The following is an 18,372-nucleotide window of genomic DNA, read 5'->3' on the forward strand; positions in this document are numbered from 1 at the left end:
ACATTTGATGTGCTGGCCCTGTACTCCGTTCCTGTGAGCTCCTGACCAAGTCAAGCACTGGGTAGTCAGGTAAATCCATTCAATTCAGCCAGGTAAGTCATTCAGTTCAATCTGCAATGACATGAAGAATGAGACCACACTGTTCCAAGCCAACAGCTGGGTGTTCCTAGGGGCTCCCTCCCTCTTATAGCCTGTCATTATACCATGGTGTCTTGTGTTTGGCAGCCTCACACAACACAACGTGTTTGTTTCATATGACACTATGACACTGTGTGTCTGTTATTCCCACACACAGCAGGTCTATAGTGGGTGGTGGACGGGCGTGGGAGAGGTGTGTGAAGCGTGTGTGTGTGTGTGTGTGTGTGTGTGTGTGTGTGTGTGTGTGTGTGTGTGTGTGTGTGGAGGAGTGATATATGGTTCCTGTGTGAAGTGGTACGTGTCCCCCATTATGACCAGTGTCTATGTCATCACATGTCCATGCGGGACAGAGACAGGGGACAGGTTGTTGTAGGGGACCACAAAGACCCAGGTGACAGAGAAACCCCTAGGTTGTGTCTGACTTGGCACGCTATACCTTACAGTACGCTTTGGTGAAAAGTAAGGCGCTATATAGGGAATAGGGCACCTATTTTCAAACCCCTTGAGAGGATGGGAGAAAGTGGATGGTGGTGGTCATATACATGTGGACTATGTCCTACTGATGCTTCAGTGAGTCCAGAAAATAAGTCCTTTTTTTATAAACACCTCAATATGATTTACTAATAAAATTACAATGTGTTTATGATGGCATGCAGAGCTTTTGATTTCAGAGATTAGGGTTAATGTGATCCACGTGTTGTTGTAGAGTCAGTACTTCTGAACATTACACTGGTTAGATCTGACTGGTTAGACCTGACTGGTTAGTGCTGACTGGTTAGACCTGACTGGTTAGATCTGACTGGTTAGAACTGACTGGTTAGACCTGAATGGTTAGACCTGACTGGTTAGATCTGACTGGTTAGAACTGACTGGTTAGATCCATCCATCCATTCGTCCATCCATCCATCCATCCACCCATCCATCCATCCATCCATCTATTTATCCATCCATCCCCATCCATATAGTGGTACTACTATAGACCAGATCCCCTATTCCATCCATCCATATCCATCCATCCATCCATATCCTACTATCCATCCATCCATCCACCATCCATCTATTCCATCCTATATCCAGTGGTACTATCCTATCCATCCATCCATCCATCCATCAATTCCCCTAGTGGTACTACTATTGACCAGAGCCCTATATATAGTGGTACTACTATAGACCAGAGCCCCTATTCCTATATAGTGGTACTACTATAGACCAGAGACCTATTCCTATATTGTGTACTACTATAAAGCAGAGCCATATTCCCTATATAGTGCTACTACTATAGACCAGAGCCCTATTCCCTATATAGTGCACTACTATAGACCAGAGCCCTATTCCCTATATTGTGTACTACTATAGACCAGAGCCCCATTCCCTATATAGTGATACTACTATAGACCAGAGCCATATTCCCTATATAGTGGTACTACTATAGACCAGAGCCCTATTCCCTATATAGTGCTACTACTATAGACCAGAGCCCTATTCCCTATATAGTGGTACTACTATAGACCAGAGCCCTATTCCCTATATAGTGGTACTACTATAGACCAGAGCCCTATTCCCTATATAGTACACTACTTTTAACCAGGGCCCTATTCCCTATATAGTACACTACTTTTAACCAGGGCCCTATTCCCTATATAGTACACTACTTTTAACCAGGGCCCTATTCCCTACATAGTACACTACTCTTAACCAGGGCCCATAAGGAATAGGATGCCATTTCATACACTTCCAGTGTAACCGTCTTCAAGCAGCAAATCAGATGCAAGTATTTCAGTAGGAGGCTCGCAGGCCCCTGTTGGCTCTTTAGGCAATAATATGACCCTAAGATGAAGTCACAGACATTGCAACTGTAGTCGACTCCCACACGTCAGGCAGGGCAACACAGACACAGCATTATGCCCAGTGAGTACCAACTGGTACCATCGTCTCCTCTCCTCGTCCTCTCTACGGACTTCATTTGTCGTGTCGTCTGAAAACCAGGACATGGAACTATATAATGTTCAAGGAAAACAGCAAACTGCAAATATCCTCCTGGGTTGTCTGGTGTTGTTTTCACTTTCTATACTTTGTCCAGCTGAGAAACGTGAGTAGTGATGGTTCTAGTGTGAGTAGTGATGGTTCTAGTGTGAGTAGTGATGGTTCTAGTGTGAGTAGTGATGGTTCTAGTGTGAGTAGTGATGGTTCTAGTGTGAGTAGTGATGGTTCTAGTGTGAGTAGTGATGGTTCTAGTGTGAGTAGTGATGGTTCTAGTGTGAGTAGTGATGGTTCTAGTGTGAGTAGTGATGGTTCTAGTGTGAGTAGTGATGGTTCTAGTGTGAGTAGTGATGGTTCTAGTGTGAGTAGTGATGGTTCTAGTGTGAGTAGTGATGGTTCTAGTGTGAGTAGTGATGGTTCTATTGTGAGTAGTGATGGTTCTAGTGTGAGTAGTGATGGTTCTATTGTGAGTAGTGATGGTTCTAGTGTGAGTAGTGATGGGTGTGAGTAGTGATGGTTCTAGTGTGAGTAGTGATGGTTCTAGTGTGAGTAGTGATGGTTCTAGTGTGAGTAGTGATGGTTCTAGTGTGAGTAGTGATGGTTGTATTGTGAGTAGTGATGGTTCTGTGTGAGTTGATGGTTCTAGGTGGTTGATGGTTCTGTTGTTTGGTTTAATTTGAGTAGTGATGGTTCTAGTGTGATTGTTGATGGTTTTTTAATAGGGGGTACACAGTGTCCATCTTAGGCTCCACAGGCTGATTTGGTTAATTTGGTTTAAAGTGAATAAGTCTGCCTAGGACCAGTTCTTAACCCCCCTAAAGACATCCAGGATTATAGGACATTGATTGAACATTTCATAAGCTAAGAAAATGCATAATTAAACATGAATCAAACGCACTGTCCTCAAGCACAGTGCAATCTGACCTCTTATCAAAAATGGGTTTTATATATTGGTAACTACCTCTGTCAATGTTTCACGGGCCTTGTGGCCTGCACGTCATACTGACCACGGGGCCAGATTCTGGTTTAGGAAGTTATGCCTTTCCTCCACGCGCTAGCGGTGCGCAGGTCAACTGTTGGCTCATCCACCCGCCATTGCTGATAACGCATACGCAACCGCCAGACTCTATGTGATAAAGGGAAAATCTGAGACCCGCACCCAACCCTAACCCACTACTATACAACATGTGCTGTAGGCTACAGTCAGAGACAGCAGAAGGTTATTTTTAACAGGAGGTGCAGGATATTTTTTAGTTGTTGCCTGATATAGATATGTTTCTGCTTATAATTTCCAGCATGTTGGTAGGCTATTTGTTAGTCAACTTGTCTGTAATTAGATGCAGATTCTCTTCTGTCATTTATAAATGGACCTAGAAGATTAAGTCAACACTTTTGCTCAACAGAATAATGTGATCGATAGAATGAATGATTCAATGCAGTTGAGATCGGTAAAGTTTTCTCCGTCATCTCTGATTCTTTCTCGGGAGCAAAGACCTTTAGGGACCAGCGATAAAATGCAATAATTATTTAAAAACGGGAAAGTTTTGCTGTGCAAAATGTCCACTTTCAACAGTTGGAAGGAAATAGAAATATGTGAAAACGACCAAACATGTTTCTGATAAGATTTCAGTTTGGCTTAGATGCATATTTTATGTGTTTGAAATAGTATGAGGTTTAATGATGCTGATAAAGACAGCACCTTCATCTTTAGAGATGGTCCCTAACCACGCTATCAGGTTTTATGATGCTGATAAAGACAGCACCTTCACCTTTAGAGACGGTCCCTAACCACGCTATCAGGTTTTATGATGCTGATAAAGACAGCACCTTCACCTTTAGAGATGGTCCCTAACCACGTTATCAGGTTTTATGATGCTGATAAAGACAGCACCTTCACCTTTAGAGACGGTCCCTAACCACGCTATCAGGTTTTATGATGCTGATAAAGACAGCACCTTCATCTTTAGAGATGGTCCCTAACCACGCTATCAGGTTTTATGATGCTGATAAAGACAGCACCTTCACCTTTAGAGACCGTCCCTAACCATGTTATTAGGTTTTATGATGCTGATAAAGACAGCACATTCACCTTTAGAGACGGTCCCTAACCACGCTATCAGGTTTTATGATGCTGATAAAGACAGCACATTCACCTTTAGAGACGGTCCCTAACCACGCTATCAGGTTTTATGATGCTGATAAAGACAGCACCTTCACCTTTAGAGATGGTCCCTAACCACGCTATCAGGTTTTATGATGCTGATAAAGACAGCACATTCACCTTTAGAGACGGTCCCTAACCACGCTATCAGGTTTTATGATGCTGATAAAGACAGCACATTCACCTTTAGAGACGGTCCCTAACCACGCTATCAGGTTTTATGATGCTGATAAAGACAGCATCTCTACAGATGTTCCACTGTATGGCCAAAGGTATGTGGACACCCCTTGAAATGACTAGATTTGGCTATTTCAGCCACACCCATTGCTGACAGTTGTATAAAATCGAACACACAGCCATACAATCTCCATAGACAAACATTGGCAGTAGAATGGGCCGCACTGAAGAGCTCAGTCACTTTCAACGTGGCACCGTCATACAAGCCAGTTCGTCAAATTTCTGCCCTGCTAGAGCTGCCCCGGGTCAACTGTAAGTGCTGTTATAGTGAAGTGGAAATGTCTAGGAGCAACAACGGCTCAACCGTGAAGTGGTAGGCCACACAAGCTGACAGGATAGGAACGCAGAGGGCTGAATCACCATAGCTCGTAAAAATCATCTGTCCTCGGGTTGCAACACTCACCACCGACTGCCTCTGGAAGCAACGTCAACACAATAACTGTTTGTCGAGAGTTTCATGAAATGGGTTTCCATAGCTGAGCAGCCACACACAAGCCTAAGATAACCATGAGCAATGCCAAATGTTGGCTGGAGTGGTGTAAATCTTCACCATCATTGGACTCTGGAGCAGTGGAAACGCGTTCTCTGGAATGACGAATCTGGTAGTCCGATGGACGAATCAGGGACTGGCGGATGCCAGGAGATCGCTATCTGCCCGAATGCATAGTGTCAACTGTAAAGTTTGGTGGAGGAGGAATAATGGTCAGGGGCTGTTTTTCATGGTTCGAGCTAGCCCCCCCCCAGGATACAATGATATTCTAGACGATTCTGTTCTTCCAACTTTGTGGCAACAGTTTGGGGAAGGCCGTGTCTTGTTTCAGCATGACAATACCCCCGTGCTTAAAGCGAGGGGAGTAGAGACGTACAGAAATGGTTTGTTGAGTAGTGGCCATGTAGTTTATCTAACTATGTATTTGTATGCTGAGTTTTCACATACCGTCAAGATGCTGAAAGAAAGAAATCATATTTCTCCACTCCTCTTCCCAAGTCAAAATGTAGCTTACATTTGGCGTAAGCCCATCGTTTTACTGCAAGAAATGCTGCAGGAGTTAATATTAAGGCTATGCGAGAGGTTATAGACCTACAATCAGTGTCCAGATTTCAGTTGTTCATTTAACCCATCAGAACAGTAGACTACAGTTCCCTTGACAGGCCACAGGTCAGTTCCCATTGTGTCACTGTCGAAGTTAGCCAATGTATGTAATAAACCCTTTGAATTGACTGATGTCACTGTCGCAGTCGTCACCTAGCGCCTCACAATTCATCATTATTATTTGTGGTTTTGCGTTGAATAATTTATTTTCATAACCACTGCTATTCTTTTTCTTTTTGTTGTTGCTGGGAAAATAATGTACAATCCTGTGTTGGGAGAGGGGAGGGGGCTGTTAGGGGGTGTTCCTGTAATGGGGAAGCCCTTTGTTCCTGTGTTGGGGGAGGGATGGGGTGTTCCTTTGTTGACTGGGGAGGGAGGGGGTGTTCTGGGGACGATGTGCTGCCGTGTAGCATGGTGTCGGTAATAAATTACAATAAATATATTGTAATAAACACCATCAGCTGACTTTTAATATTATTTTCTTCATTCATATTATTATTTATTTCTGGTTTTTGCGTTGAATAGAACTGTTCTGGTTATTTTCTATAACATTTTGTTGTCATTGAAGACTACTATTCTGGTTTACTACTGTTTGGTCTCTCTTTAACATTAGACTACTGTAACAGTTGTTCTTGAAGACTAAGGGGTGTCCTCCTTCTATAACATAAGACTACTGTTCTGGTCCTCTTCTATAACATTAGACTACTGTTCTGGAGGTTCTGGTGTTCTATAACATTAGACTACTGTTTGGGGAGGGAGGGACTACTGTTCTGTCCTCTCTTCTATAACATTAGACTACTGTTCTGGTCCTCTCTTCTATAAGACTGTTCTGGTCCTCTCTTCTTTAGACTACTGTTCTGGTCCTCTCTTCTATAACAGGACTAGGGGGTTCTTCTAACATTGTACTGGGGACTACTGTTCTGGAGGGGTCTGTCTCTGTTCCTGACTACTGTTCTGGGGAGGGAGGTTCTGGTCCTCTCTTCCTGTACCATTAGACTACTGTTCTGGTCCTCTTCTATAACCACTGTTCTGGTCCTCTCTTCTATAACAGTCTTCTCTTCTATAACATTAGACTACTGTTCTGGTCCTCTCTTCTATAACATTAGACTACTGTTCTGGTCCTCTCTTCTATAACATTAGACTAACTCAGACTACTGTTCTGGTCCTCTCTTCTATTTTAGTCCTCTCTTCTATAACATTAGACTACTGTTCTGGTCCTCTCTTCTATAACATTAGACTACTGTTCTGGTCTTCTCTTCTATAACATTAGACTACTGTTCTGGTCCTCTCTTCTATAACATAGACTACTGTTCTGGTCCTCTCTTCTATAACATTAGACTACTGTTCTGGTCTCTCTTCTATAACTATACCATTAGACTACTGTTCTGGTCTCTGGTCTCTCTTCTATAACATTAGACTACTGTTCTGGTCCTCTCTTCTATAACATCAGACTACTGTTCTGGTCCTCTCTTCTATAACATTAGACTACTGTTCTGGTCCTCTCTTCTATAACATTAGACTACTGTTCTGGTCCTCTCTTCTATAACATTAGACTACTGTTCTGGTCCTCTCTTCTATAACATTAGACTACTGTTCTGGTCCTCTCTTCTATAACATTAGACTACTGTTCTGGTCCTCTCTTGTATAACATTAGACTACTGTTCTGGTCCTCTCTTCTATAACATTAGACTACTGTTCTGGTCCTCTCTTCTATAACATTAGACTACTGTTCTGGTCCTCTCTTCTATAACATTAGACTACTGTTCTGGTCCTCTCTTCTATAACATTAGACTACTGTTCTGGTCCTCTCTTCTATAACATTAGACTACTGTTCTGGTAGACTACTCTCTTCTATAACATTAGACTACTGTTCTCTTCTATAACATTAGACTACTGTTCTGGTCCTCTTCTATAACATTAGACTACTTTTCTGGTCCTCTCTTCTATAACATTAGACTACTGTTCTGGTCCTCTCTTCTATAACATTAGACTACTGTTCTGGTCCTCTCTTCTATACCATTAGACTACTGTTCTGGTCCTCTCTTCTATAACATTAGACTACTGTTCTGGTCCTCTTCTTCTACTACCATTAGACTACTGTTCTGGTCCTCTCTTCTATACCATTAGACTACTGTTCTGGTCCTCTCTTCTATAACATTAGACTACTTTTCTGGTCCTCTCTTCTATACCATTAGACTACTGTTCTGGTCCTCTCTTCTATAACATTAGACTTCTTCTCTGGGCCTCCCAACTCTTTATTTTTAACTCTACATTCCGCAGCTTTTCACTTATTTAATTAAACTCTGACATTGTTCTTTTAAACTCTGTGGATCTACATTAACCTTTTATTCCCGTCCCATAAGCCTTTGGCAATAAGATATGTAGGCTATTTGGTGCGCGGGAAGTTTAGGCTTAAATAGGCTACTAATCATGCCTGTTAGCCGAAACTAATGAACGAAAAACCTCAATGTAGCCTATAGATATATATTGCACAATAATTCTACATTTATGGATTTTTAAAAGGTTTTGTTTTCTCTTTATTCAACCCGCTCGCCACCCACCCGGCCTTGATCCACACAATATTCCATAACCCTAAACACACCCGCCCCGCGGACAACCCGGAGACTGCGGGGTTATGCGGTTATGAGTAAACCGCCGCATCACGCCTTTCCTTCTCGCTTCTCCATAGCTGATATTCAGACCTACCTTATGAAGGTGCGTAATTAACGGGGTTTTGCAGGTATGGTTCCCTTGCGCTTGCTGAATAAAAAAACGTAGGCCTAATTCAATAACTGAAAAGCCTCACAACTTGCTGGTCAACATATTGTCTCATGGAGTTTTAATTCGATAAGGGTTTTCAGTACATTTATCTTAAGCCATCCCCTTAAATAGTTATTTAACCCATGGTAATGTTGGACGCCTCGTGTATATACAATTAGAATAGGGAGAATAGTGAATAGTTTACAATAGTAGGCTATGCCGTCGTCTATTGCCTGCACTAACCATGGAACTGTGGGATTGCACAGCCAAGTATCGCCACATGTGTGTCGGGCTCAAACTGTTACGTCTTGGTCTGCCCTCCGTTCCGTAACGATTTAAATAGACTACATGCACTGGCATAACGCTGCTTCTCTCGCCCCCCGCAAGGTGTAGACTGCTGATCGCTGTCCATGGTGCTGAAATTGCGACATGTCTATACGGCTGCGCAGCCTAATCGAATCGATCACAGGACTTGTTTGGTGCCAAGGCTTCGCTTCGTTTTAGCTAATGGGTAAATGTTTATTGGTAGACCTATTTGTTCGTCATTTCCTCTTAAATCCTAACAGTACACGAAGCTCTACAGGGTGTCCCAATGCTGACATTTTTAGACTGTTGCCCGGTGGCAGAGGTGGAACAAGTACTCAAATTGTCATACTTGAGTAAAAGTAAAGATACTTTAATAGAAAATGACTCAAGTAAAAGTGAAAGTAACCTAGTAAAATACTACTTGAGAAAAAATCTAAAAGTATCAGATTTGAAATGTACTTAAGTACAGAGGTGGAAAAAGTACTACATTGTCATACTTGAGTAGAAGTATGAAGTAAAAGTCACTGCTACTCATCAAATTCCTGATATTTAGTAAACCACACGGCACAATTGTATTTATATATATATATTTTTTGGCAGTCAGGGTCACAGTCCAACACTCAGACATAATTTACAAAGGAAGCTTTTATATTGAGTGAATTCACCAGATCAGAGGCAGTAGGGACGACCAGGGACGTTATCTTGATGAGTGTGTGAATTTTACCGTTTTCCTGTCCTGCTAAGCACTCAAATTGTAACTCGTAATTTTGGGTGTCAGGGAAAATGTATGGAGTAAAAAGTACATAATTTTATTTAGGAATGTAATGAAGTAAAAGTAGTCAAACATAAAAAATAGTAAAGTAAAGTACAGATTCCCCAAAATACTACTTAAGTACTTTACACCACTACACACTTGTTAAGTCAATAAAGTTCGGAATTTAAATATTGCAGATTATAAAATAAACGTTTGTTGCAGCAGCATACTGATCAGCTACCAATATATATATATATTTTTTTTTTCATAGGATATACAACTGTCCTGTATAAGCTTCCTGAACCTGCATGACATGAGCCGTCCTCGCGCTCTCTCCCATCTTGAATAGAACGTTGTTGTGCGTAAAACCAGTCAATTAATGGCAAATAATAGAGTCAGTTACCCTCAAAACACTAGTTTACTAGGTATTGTTTCATTATGCAGTGTACTATCTACAGCTATACACAGTGTTTATAAACTTCTTATCAAAGTAACATCTCAAATAGCCTAACAATAAGGGGGAAAGTAGTCTGCTTGAGGATACTGTACTTTCAGACACTATTTATGGTTGAACTCCACGGGTTTTGTCTGGCTAATATCCTTAACAAATGAGCGAAATTCAATTGAATTAAATCACATTTAATCCACCACGGCCTGTCGGCCCAAGTTCCCGACCCAACTGTTTTCTATGCTGAGTATTGCAAACCCAGACATTCCTGAGACATTGGGCATTATATGTCCATTGCGCTGCACATAATTCAAATTAATTGTTGGATGATGGATGCCAAGATATACCAGAGATAAGGGACCGTTGATATTGTAACCACACAACTCAAACGCCGGTTCACCAGTAGCCTATGAACGAAATTGCAAACAACTTTATTTTGTTCAAGCCCTCAAGAACTGTTGTCTGCTAAAGATTATGGTATGTTCGCATCTGCAAATGTATGGGCTTTCCAGTACCCAGACGACCTGTCCCAAGAGCTTCCTATAGAGTTCATCTCTTTCCAGTACCCAGACGACCTGTCCCAAGAGCTTCCTATAGAGTTCATCTATTTCCAGTACCCAGACGACCTGTCCCAAGAGCTTCCTATAGAGTTCATCTATTTCCAGTACCCAGACGACCTGTCCCAAGAGCTTCCTATAGAGTTAATCTATTTCCAGTACCCAGACGACCTGTCCCAAGAGCTTCCTATAGAGTTCATCTATTTCCAGTACCCAGACGACCTGTCCCAAGAGCTTCCTATAGAGTTCATCTATTTCCAGTACCCAGACGACCTGTCCCAAGAGCTTCCTATAGAGTTCATCTATTTCCAGTACCCAGACGACCTGTCCCAAGAGCTTCCTATAGAGTTCATCTATTTCCAGTACCCAGACGACCTGTCCCAAGAGCTTCCTATAGAGTTCATCTCTTTCCGAAAACGTGTTGAGAGCGGGAATGAAGGAGAATGCGAGGCTCAATTAAAGATGGTACAGAATAGAAGATAAATACTGTATTTGAAGAACAACTCCGGTCTGCCCATGTTCCCTGATGTTGCTATGGCAACCAAGCAGGTTTTGTTTACCTTCCTGTATTTGTTGCTTCTGCGAAGAGATCTGTTCTCTAAATTGAAACTCATTAAAGAACTACATATGAAGCATTAAGCTCTGGGTCTGATATGCGCTGTTGAACACCTGAGTAAACTCTGCTCATTACACTGGCGCCGTCGTAGTCTTGACCACGACATATATTCACCGATACCCCCTTATACTTTCAATCGGTTTATTTTTTATTTTTCACCTTTTCAGTCACATTCCTGAAGCCCAATAAACAAACAAACACTTAGCTCTCTAGTACATATGGAAATTAAAAACGTTAATGAATGACTTGTTGGAGGGCTACTCTCAAAATGATTTATTATACAAAATATAAAACATAGATATCGATGACAGGAGCGTGTGCCCCCCCAGACCTCGTGGGTCTCCCACCGTGCGGGTAACGCCTGTGGGTCCTTCTTTTTGTGACGTCATCCTCCGTCACTAATGATCCTCAGCAACAACCACAAGGCCACGAGGCAAATGAAGGTAAACGAAACAATGGAATTAAATGGAATGGTAATGTCGGCTACATACCAACTGAAGGAACTAACAGTTTAATTTTAGTGTGTTTATTACGCCTACAGACTGTTGATACTGATAATGGCTATTATTTGACGTGATAGGAGATAGAGAAAGTCGGGGTTGCCTATAATTAAGACATTCGAGAGTGCCCATCCCCGCAAGTTAAAAGGTCATATAAAAGGTCATTTAAATTGTGCCTAATGACACAGCCTTTCATTAACTTTATTGTGGGAAAGTTGATGCGCTTCAGTTTGTTGCCATGACTGGTTTCACATGTCTCTTGGGATTATTAGGTCAAATAAATATAAAGCGACGTGTCATTTCTATTTACAATCCCCTTGTCCAAACGGATTACTCATTTACCTAGCTCTTATCAATAGCTCTTATCAATAGCTCTTATAAATAGCTCTTATCAATAGCTCTTATCAATAGCTCTTATCAATAGCTCTTATCAATAGCTCTTATCAATAGCTCTTATCAATAGCTCTTATCAATAGCTCTTATCAATAGCTCTTATCAATAGCTCTTATCAATAGCTCTTATCAATAGCTCTGATCAATAGCTCTTATATAGCTCTGATCAATAGCTCTTATCAATAGCTCTTATCAATAGCTCTTATCAATAGCTCTTATCAAGCTCTTATCAATAGCTCTGATCAATAGCTCTTATCAATAGCTCTTATCATAGCTCTTATCAATAGCAATAGCTTGATCAATAGCTCTGATCAATAGCTCTTATCAATAGCTCTTATCAATAGCTCTGATCAATAGCTCTTATCAATAGCTCTGATCAATAGCTCTTATCAATAGCTCTTATCAATAGCTCTTATCAATAGCTCTGATCAATAGCTCTGATCAATAGCTCTTATCAATAGCTCTGATCAATAGCTCTTATCAATAGCTCTTATCAATAGCTCTGATATATAGCTCTGATCAGGTTGTAAATTACAGTGCGTGGAGAATGGTGCTATTTATATATAGAGAAAAAAAGTATATTCTTTTTCCACTTGGAGCTGACAGGTTCGCTAGACCTTATTCATGGTTTCCTGGCGCATAAAGGTGGTGGAATTCTGAGGGAATTAAGTAGAGGTCAGAATACAGTGTAGATACATCTCCTCTACCACACCTTCATTAATACAGTGTATCTGTAGACACGCCTCCATTAATACAGTGTATCTGTAGACACGCCTCCATTAATACAGTGTATCTGTAGACACGCCTCCATTAATACAGTGTATCTGTAGACACGCCTCCTCCACTACACCCCCATTAATACAATGTATCTATAGACACGCCCCCTCCACCACACCTCCATTAATACAGTGTATCTGTAGATACACCTCCTCCACCACACCTCCAATTAATACAGTGTATCTATAGACACACCTCCTCCACCACACCTCCATTAATACAGTGTATCTATAGACACGCCTCCACCACACCCCCATTAATACAGTGTATCTATAGACACACCTCCTCCACCACACCTCCATTAATACAGTGTATCTATAGACACGCCCCCTCCACCACACCTCCATTAATACAGTGTATCTATAGACACACCTCCTCCACCACACCTCCATTAATACAGTGTATCTATAGACACGCCCCCTCCACCACACCCCCATTAATACAGTGTATCTGTAGACACACCTCCTCCACCACACCTCCATCAATACAGTGTATCTGTAGACACACCCCTCCACCACACCTCCATTAATACAGTGTATCTATAGACACGCCCCCTCCACCACACCCCCATTAATACAGTGTATCTGTAGACACACCTCCTCCACCACACCTCCATTAATACAGTGTATCTGTAGACACGCCCCCTCCACCACACCTCCATTAATACAGTGTATCTATAGACACACCTCCTCCACTACACCTCCATTAATACAGTGTATCTATAGACACACCTCCTCCACCACACCCCCATTAATACAGTGTATCTATAGACACACCTCCTCCACCACACCTCCATTAATACAGTGTATCTATAGACACACCCCCTCCACTACACCTCCATTAATACAGTGTATCTATAGACACACCTCCTCCACTACACCTCCATTAATACAGTGTATCTATAGACACACCTCCTCCACCACACCCCCATTAATACAGTGTATCTATAGACACGCCTCCTCCACTATAGTTTGTTGTTGTTTGTGTGCATGTCTGAGGTCAATCCATTTTCAAATTCAGCCAATTCCAATGTCTTGTACTTTCTGAATGAACTGAATGTAAATGGAACCCCAACCATTAATCTGTGTCTGTTTGACATCTCTCAGTCTGTACAGTTTCTCCTGACCCCTGTATCTGTGTCTGTTTGACATCTCTCTCAGTCTGTACAGTTTCTCCTGACCCCTGTATCTGTGTCTGTTTGACATCTCTCTCAGTCTGTACAGTTTCTCCTGACCCCTGTATCTGTGTCTGTTTGACATCTCTCTCAGTCTGTACAGTTTCTCCTGACCCCTTTATCTGTGTCTGTTTGACATCTCTCAGTCTGTACAGTTTCTCCTGACCCCTTTATCTGTGTCTGTTTGACATCTCTCAGTCTGTACAGTTTCTCCTGACCCCTTTATCTGTGTCTGTTTGACATCTCTCAGTCTGTACAGTTTCTCCTGACCCCTTTATCTGTGTCTGTTTGACATCTCTCTCAGTCTGTACAGTTTCTCCTGACCCCTGTATCTGTGTCTGTTTGACATCTCTCAGTCTGTACAGTTTCTCCTGACCCCTTTATCTGTGTCTGTTTGACATCTCTCAGTCTGTACAGTTTCTCCTGACCCCTTTATCTGTGTCTGTTTGACATCTCCCTCAGTCTGTACAGTTTCTCCTGACCCCTGTATCTGTGTCTGTTTGACATCTCTCTCAGTCTGTACAGTTTCTCCTGACCCCTGTATCTGTGTCTGTTTGACATCTCCCTCAGTCTGTACAGTTTCTCCTGACCCCTGTATCTGTGTCTGTTTCACATCTCTCAGTCTGTACAGTTTCTCCTGACCCCTGTATCTGTGTCTGTTTGACATCTCTCTCAGTCTGTACAGTTTCTCCTGACCCCTGTATCTGTGTCTGTTTGACATCTCTCAGTCTGTACAGTTTCTCCTGACCCCTGTATCTGTGTCTGTTTGACATCTCCCTCAGTCTGTACAGTTTCTCCTGACCCCTGTATCTGTGTCTGTTTGACATCTCTCTCAGTCTGTACAGTTTCTCCTGACCCCTGTATCTGTGTCTGTTTGACATCTCTCTCAGTCTGTACAGTTTCTCCTGACCCCTGTATCTGTGTCTGTTTGACATCTCCCTCAGTCTGTACAGTTTCTCCTGACCCCTGTATCTGTGTCTGTTTGACATCTCTCTCAGTCTGTACAGTTTCTCCTGACCCCTGTATCTGTGTCTGTTTGACATCTCCCTCAGTCTGTACAGTTTCTCCTGACCCCTGTATCTGTTTCACATCTCTCTCAGTCTGTACAGTTTCTCCTGACCCCTGTATCTGTGTCTGTTTCACATCTCTCTCAGTCTGTACAGTTTCTCCTGACCCCTGTATCTGTGTCTGTTTCACATCTCTCTCAGTCTGTACAGTTTCTCCTGACCCCTGTATCTGTGTCTGTTTGACATCTCTCTCTGTCTGTACAGTTTCTCCTGACCCCTGTATCTGTGTCTGTTTGACATCTCTCTCAGTCTGTACAGTTTCTCCTGACCCCTGTATCTGTGTCTGTTTGACATCTCTCTGTCTGTACAGTTTCTCCTGACCCCTGTATCTGTGTCTGTTTCACATCTCTCTCAGTCTGTACAGTTTCTCCTGACCCCTTTATCTGTGTCTGTTTGACATCTCTCTCAGTCTGTACATTTTCCCCTGACCCCTGTATCTGTGTCTGTTTCACATCTCTCAGTCTGTACAGTTTCTCCTGACCCCTGTATCTGTGTCTGTTTGACATCTCTCTCAGTCTGTACAGTTTCTCCTGACCCCTGTATCTGTGTCTGTTTGACATCTCTCTCAAATCAAATCAAATCAAATCAAATCAAATTTATTTATATAGCCCTTCGTACATCAGCTGATATCTCAAAGTGCTGTACAGAAACCCAGCCTAAAACCCCAAACAGCAAACAATGCAGGTGTAAAAGCACAGTGGCTAGGAAAAACTCCCTAGAAAGGCCAAAACCTAGGAAGAAACCTAGAGAGGAACTGTGTATGTGGGGTGGCACAGTCCTCTCTGGCTGTGCCGGGTAGAGATTATAACAGAACATGATACAAGATGTTCAAATGTTCATAAATGACCAGCATGGTCGAATAATAATAAGGCAGAACAGTTGAAACTGGAGCAGCAGCACAGTCAGGTGGACTGGGGACAGCAAGGAGCCTTCATGTCAGGTAGTCCTGGGGCACGGTCCTAGGGCTCAGGTCAGTTGAAACTGGAGCAGGAGCATGGCCAGGTGGACTGGGGACAGCAAGGAGTCCTCATGTCAGGTAGTCCTGGGACATGGTCCTAGGGCTCAGGTCCTCGAGAGAGAGAAAGAAAGAGAGAAGGAGAGAATTAGAGAACGCACACTTAGATTCACACAGGACACCGAATAGGACAGGAGAAGTACTCCAGATATAACAAACTGACCCTAGCCCCGACACATAAACTACTGCAGCATAAATACTGGAGGCTGAGACAGGAGGGGTTTGGCCCCATCCTGACACCCCCGGACAGGGCCAAACAGGAAGGATATAACCCCACCCACTTTGCCAAAGCACATCCCCCACACCACTAGAGGGATATCTTCAACCACCAACTTACCATCCTGAGACAAGGCCGAGTATAGCCCACAAGGATCTCCTCTCAGTCTGTACAGTTTCTCCTGACCCCTGTATCTGTGTCTGTTTGACATCTCTCTCAGTCTGTACAGTTTCTCCTGACCCCTGTATCTGTGTCTGTTTCACATCTCTCTCAGTCTGTACAGTTTCTCCTGACCCCTTTATCTGTGTCTGTTTGACATCTCTCTCAGTCTGTACAGTTTCTCCTGACCCCTTTATCTGTGTCTGTTTCACATCTCTCTCAGTCTGTACAGTTTCTCCTGACCCCTTTATCTGTGTCTGTTTGACATCTCTCTCAGTCTGTACAGTTTCTCCTGACCCCTGTATCTGTGTCTGTTTGACATCTCTCTCAGTCTGTACAGTTTCTCCTGACCCCTGTATCTGTGTCTGTTTGACATCTCTCTCAGTCTGTACAGTTTCTCCTGACCCCTGTATCTGTGTCTGTTTGACATCTCTCTGTCTGTACAGTTTCTCCTGACCCCTGTATCTGTGTCTGTTTGACATCTCTCTCAGTCTGTACAGTTTCTCCTGACCCCTGTACCTGTGTCTGTTTGACATCTCTCTCAGTCTGTACAGTTTCTCCTGACCCCTGTATCTGTGTCTGTTTGACATCTCTCTCAGTCTGTACAGTTTCTCCTGACCCCTGTATCTGTGTCTGTTTCACATCTCTCTCAGTCTGTACAGTTTCTCCTGACCCCTGTATCTGTGTCTGTTTGACATCTCTCTCAGTCTGTACAGTTTCTCCTGACCCCTGTATCTGTGTCTGTTTGACATCTCTCTCAGTCTGTACAGTTTCTCCTGACCCCTGTATCTGTGTCTGTTTCACATCTCCCTCAGTCTGTACAGTTTCTCCTGACCCCTGTATCTGTGTCTGTTTGACATCTCTCTCAGTCTGTACAGTTTTTCCTGAGCCCTGTATCTGTGTCTGTTTCACATCTCTCTCAGTCTGTACAGTTTCTCCTGACCCCTGTATCTGTGTCTGTTTCACATCTCTCTCAGTCTGTACAGTTTCTCCTGACCCCTGTATCTGTGTCTGTTTCACATCTCTCTCAGTCTGTACAGTTTCTCCTGACCCCGTGTCTATAAAAGAGAACAGCACTGTGGACGTTCTAGTAGCCAGAATCACCTGTAGTGACGATGTTCAGCTGACCGTCACGGAGAACCCTTCGGAGGCGTTCTACCTGCGGGGGACGGACCTCATCGCCAAGAGAGGACTGGACTTTGAGGTGAGAGCTCAGGGGGCAATGTATCAAGCTGATCTAGGATCAGTTTTGCTTTGTAGAATAGAAAGAATACAAGCTGGGGGGGCTGATCCTGGATCAGAACTTCTATTCTGAGACACTTGATACGTACAGCGTCAGAACTTAACATCCATAGCAATTTTTACAAAGTGGATTTATTTTAAAACTGTGTTTTCTTCTTGGACAAGTTCAGCTAGTGTTGTGAGTTATGGCTTGCATGCCGACTGCAAAGTAGTTGGCCTGGAACATTGCCATGAACTGACTCAGTTACGGGGGGGTCAAAGGTCATTTTTCCTTTGACAAAAAAGAAAGGTCGAGGGTCAATGAGGCATTCTGTCTGTGGTGTGAAATAACAGCTGCTGCATTTGTGTTCGTTTCCTAGTCTCTGCCCCGTGTGGATGATGCTCTGTGGGTCAGGGTGCGCTGCAACAGAACTGGCTCCAGATCAGTGAGTAGTAGTGATGACATGTCTCATGGTCATGGGTTATGTCCCAAATTGTACCTTATAGGGCTCTGGTCTATAGTAGTACCACTATATAGGGAATAGGGTTCTGGTCTATAGTAGTACCACTATATAGGGAATAGGGCTCTGGTCTATAGTAGTACCACTATATAGGGAATAGGGCTTTGGTCTATAGTAGTACCACTATATAGGGAATAGGACTCTGGTCTATAGTAATGCCACTATATAGGGAATAGGGCTCTGGTCTATAGTAGTACCACTATATAGGGAATAGGGCTTTGGTCTATAGTAGTACCACTATATAGGGAATAGGACTCTGGTCTATAGTAATGCCACTAT

The 18,372-nt window shown here is 42.9% G+C and overlaps 1 protein-coding gene across 2 annotated transcripts in view; it reads left to right on the top strand.

Moving 5' to 3' along the window:
* The first annotated feature begins 2,060 nt into the window (after positions 1-2,060).
* The window catches only part of LOC127918873 (cadherin-related family member 5-like), a 40,205-nt gene continuing 23,893 nt past the window's right edge, over positions 2,061-18,372 (top strand). For both annotated transcript variants that reach the window (XM_052502147.1, XM_052502148.1), the window contains exons 1-3: positions 2,061-2,227; positions 17,383-17,555; positions 17,953-18,018. In XM_052502147.1, coding sequence (XP_052358107.1) covers positions 2,128-2,227; positions 17,383-17,555; positions 17,953-18,018 — 339 coding nt within the window. In that variant the 5' untranslated portion in view covers positions 2,061-2,127. The remainder of the gene's footprint in view (positions 2,228-17,382; positions 17,556-17,952; positions 18,019-18,372) is intronic.

The sequence above is a fragment of the Oncorhynchus keta genome, unplaced genomic scaffold, assembly GCF_023373465.1.
Source record: "Oncorhynchus keta strain PuntledgeMale-10-30-2019 unplaced genomic scaffold, Oket_V2 Un_contig_15140_pilon_pilon, whole genome shotgun sequence".
Lineage (NCBI taxonomy): Eukaryota > Metazoa > Chordata > Actinopteri > Salmoniformes > Salmonidae > Oncorhynchus > Oncorhynchus keta.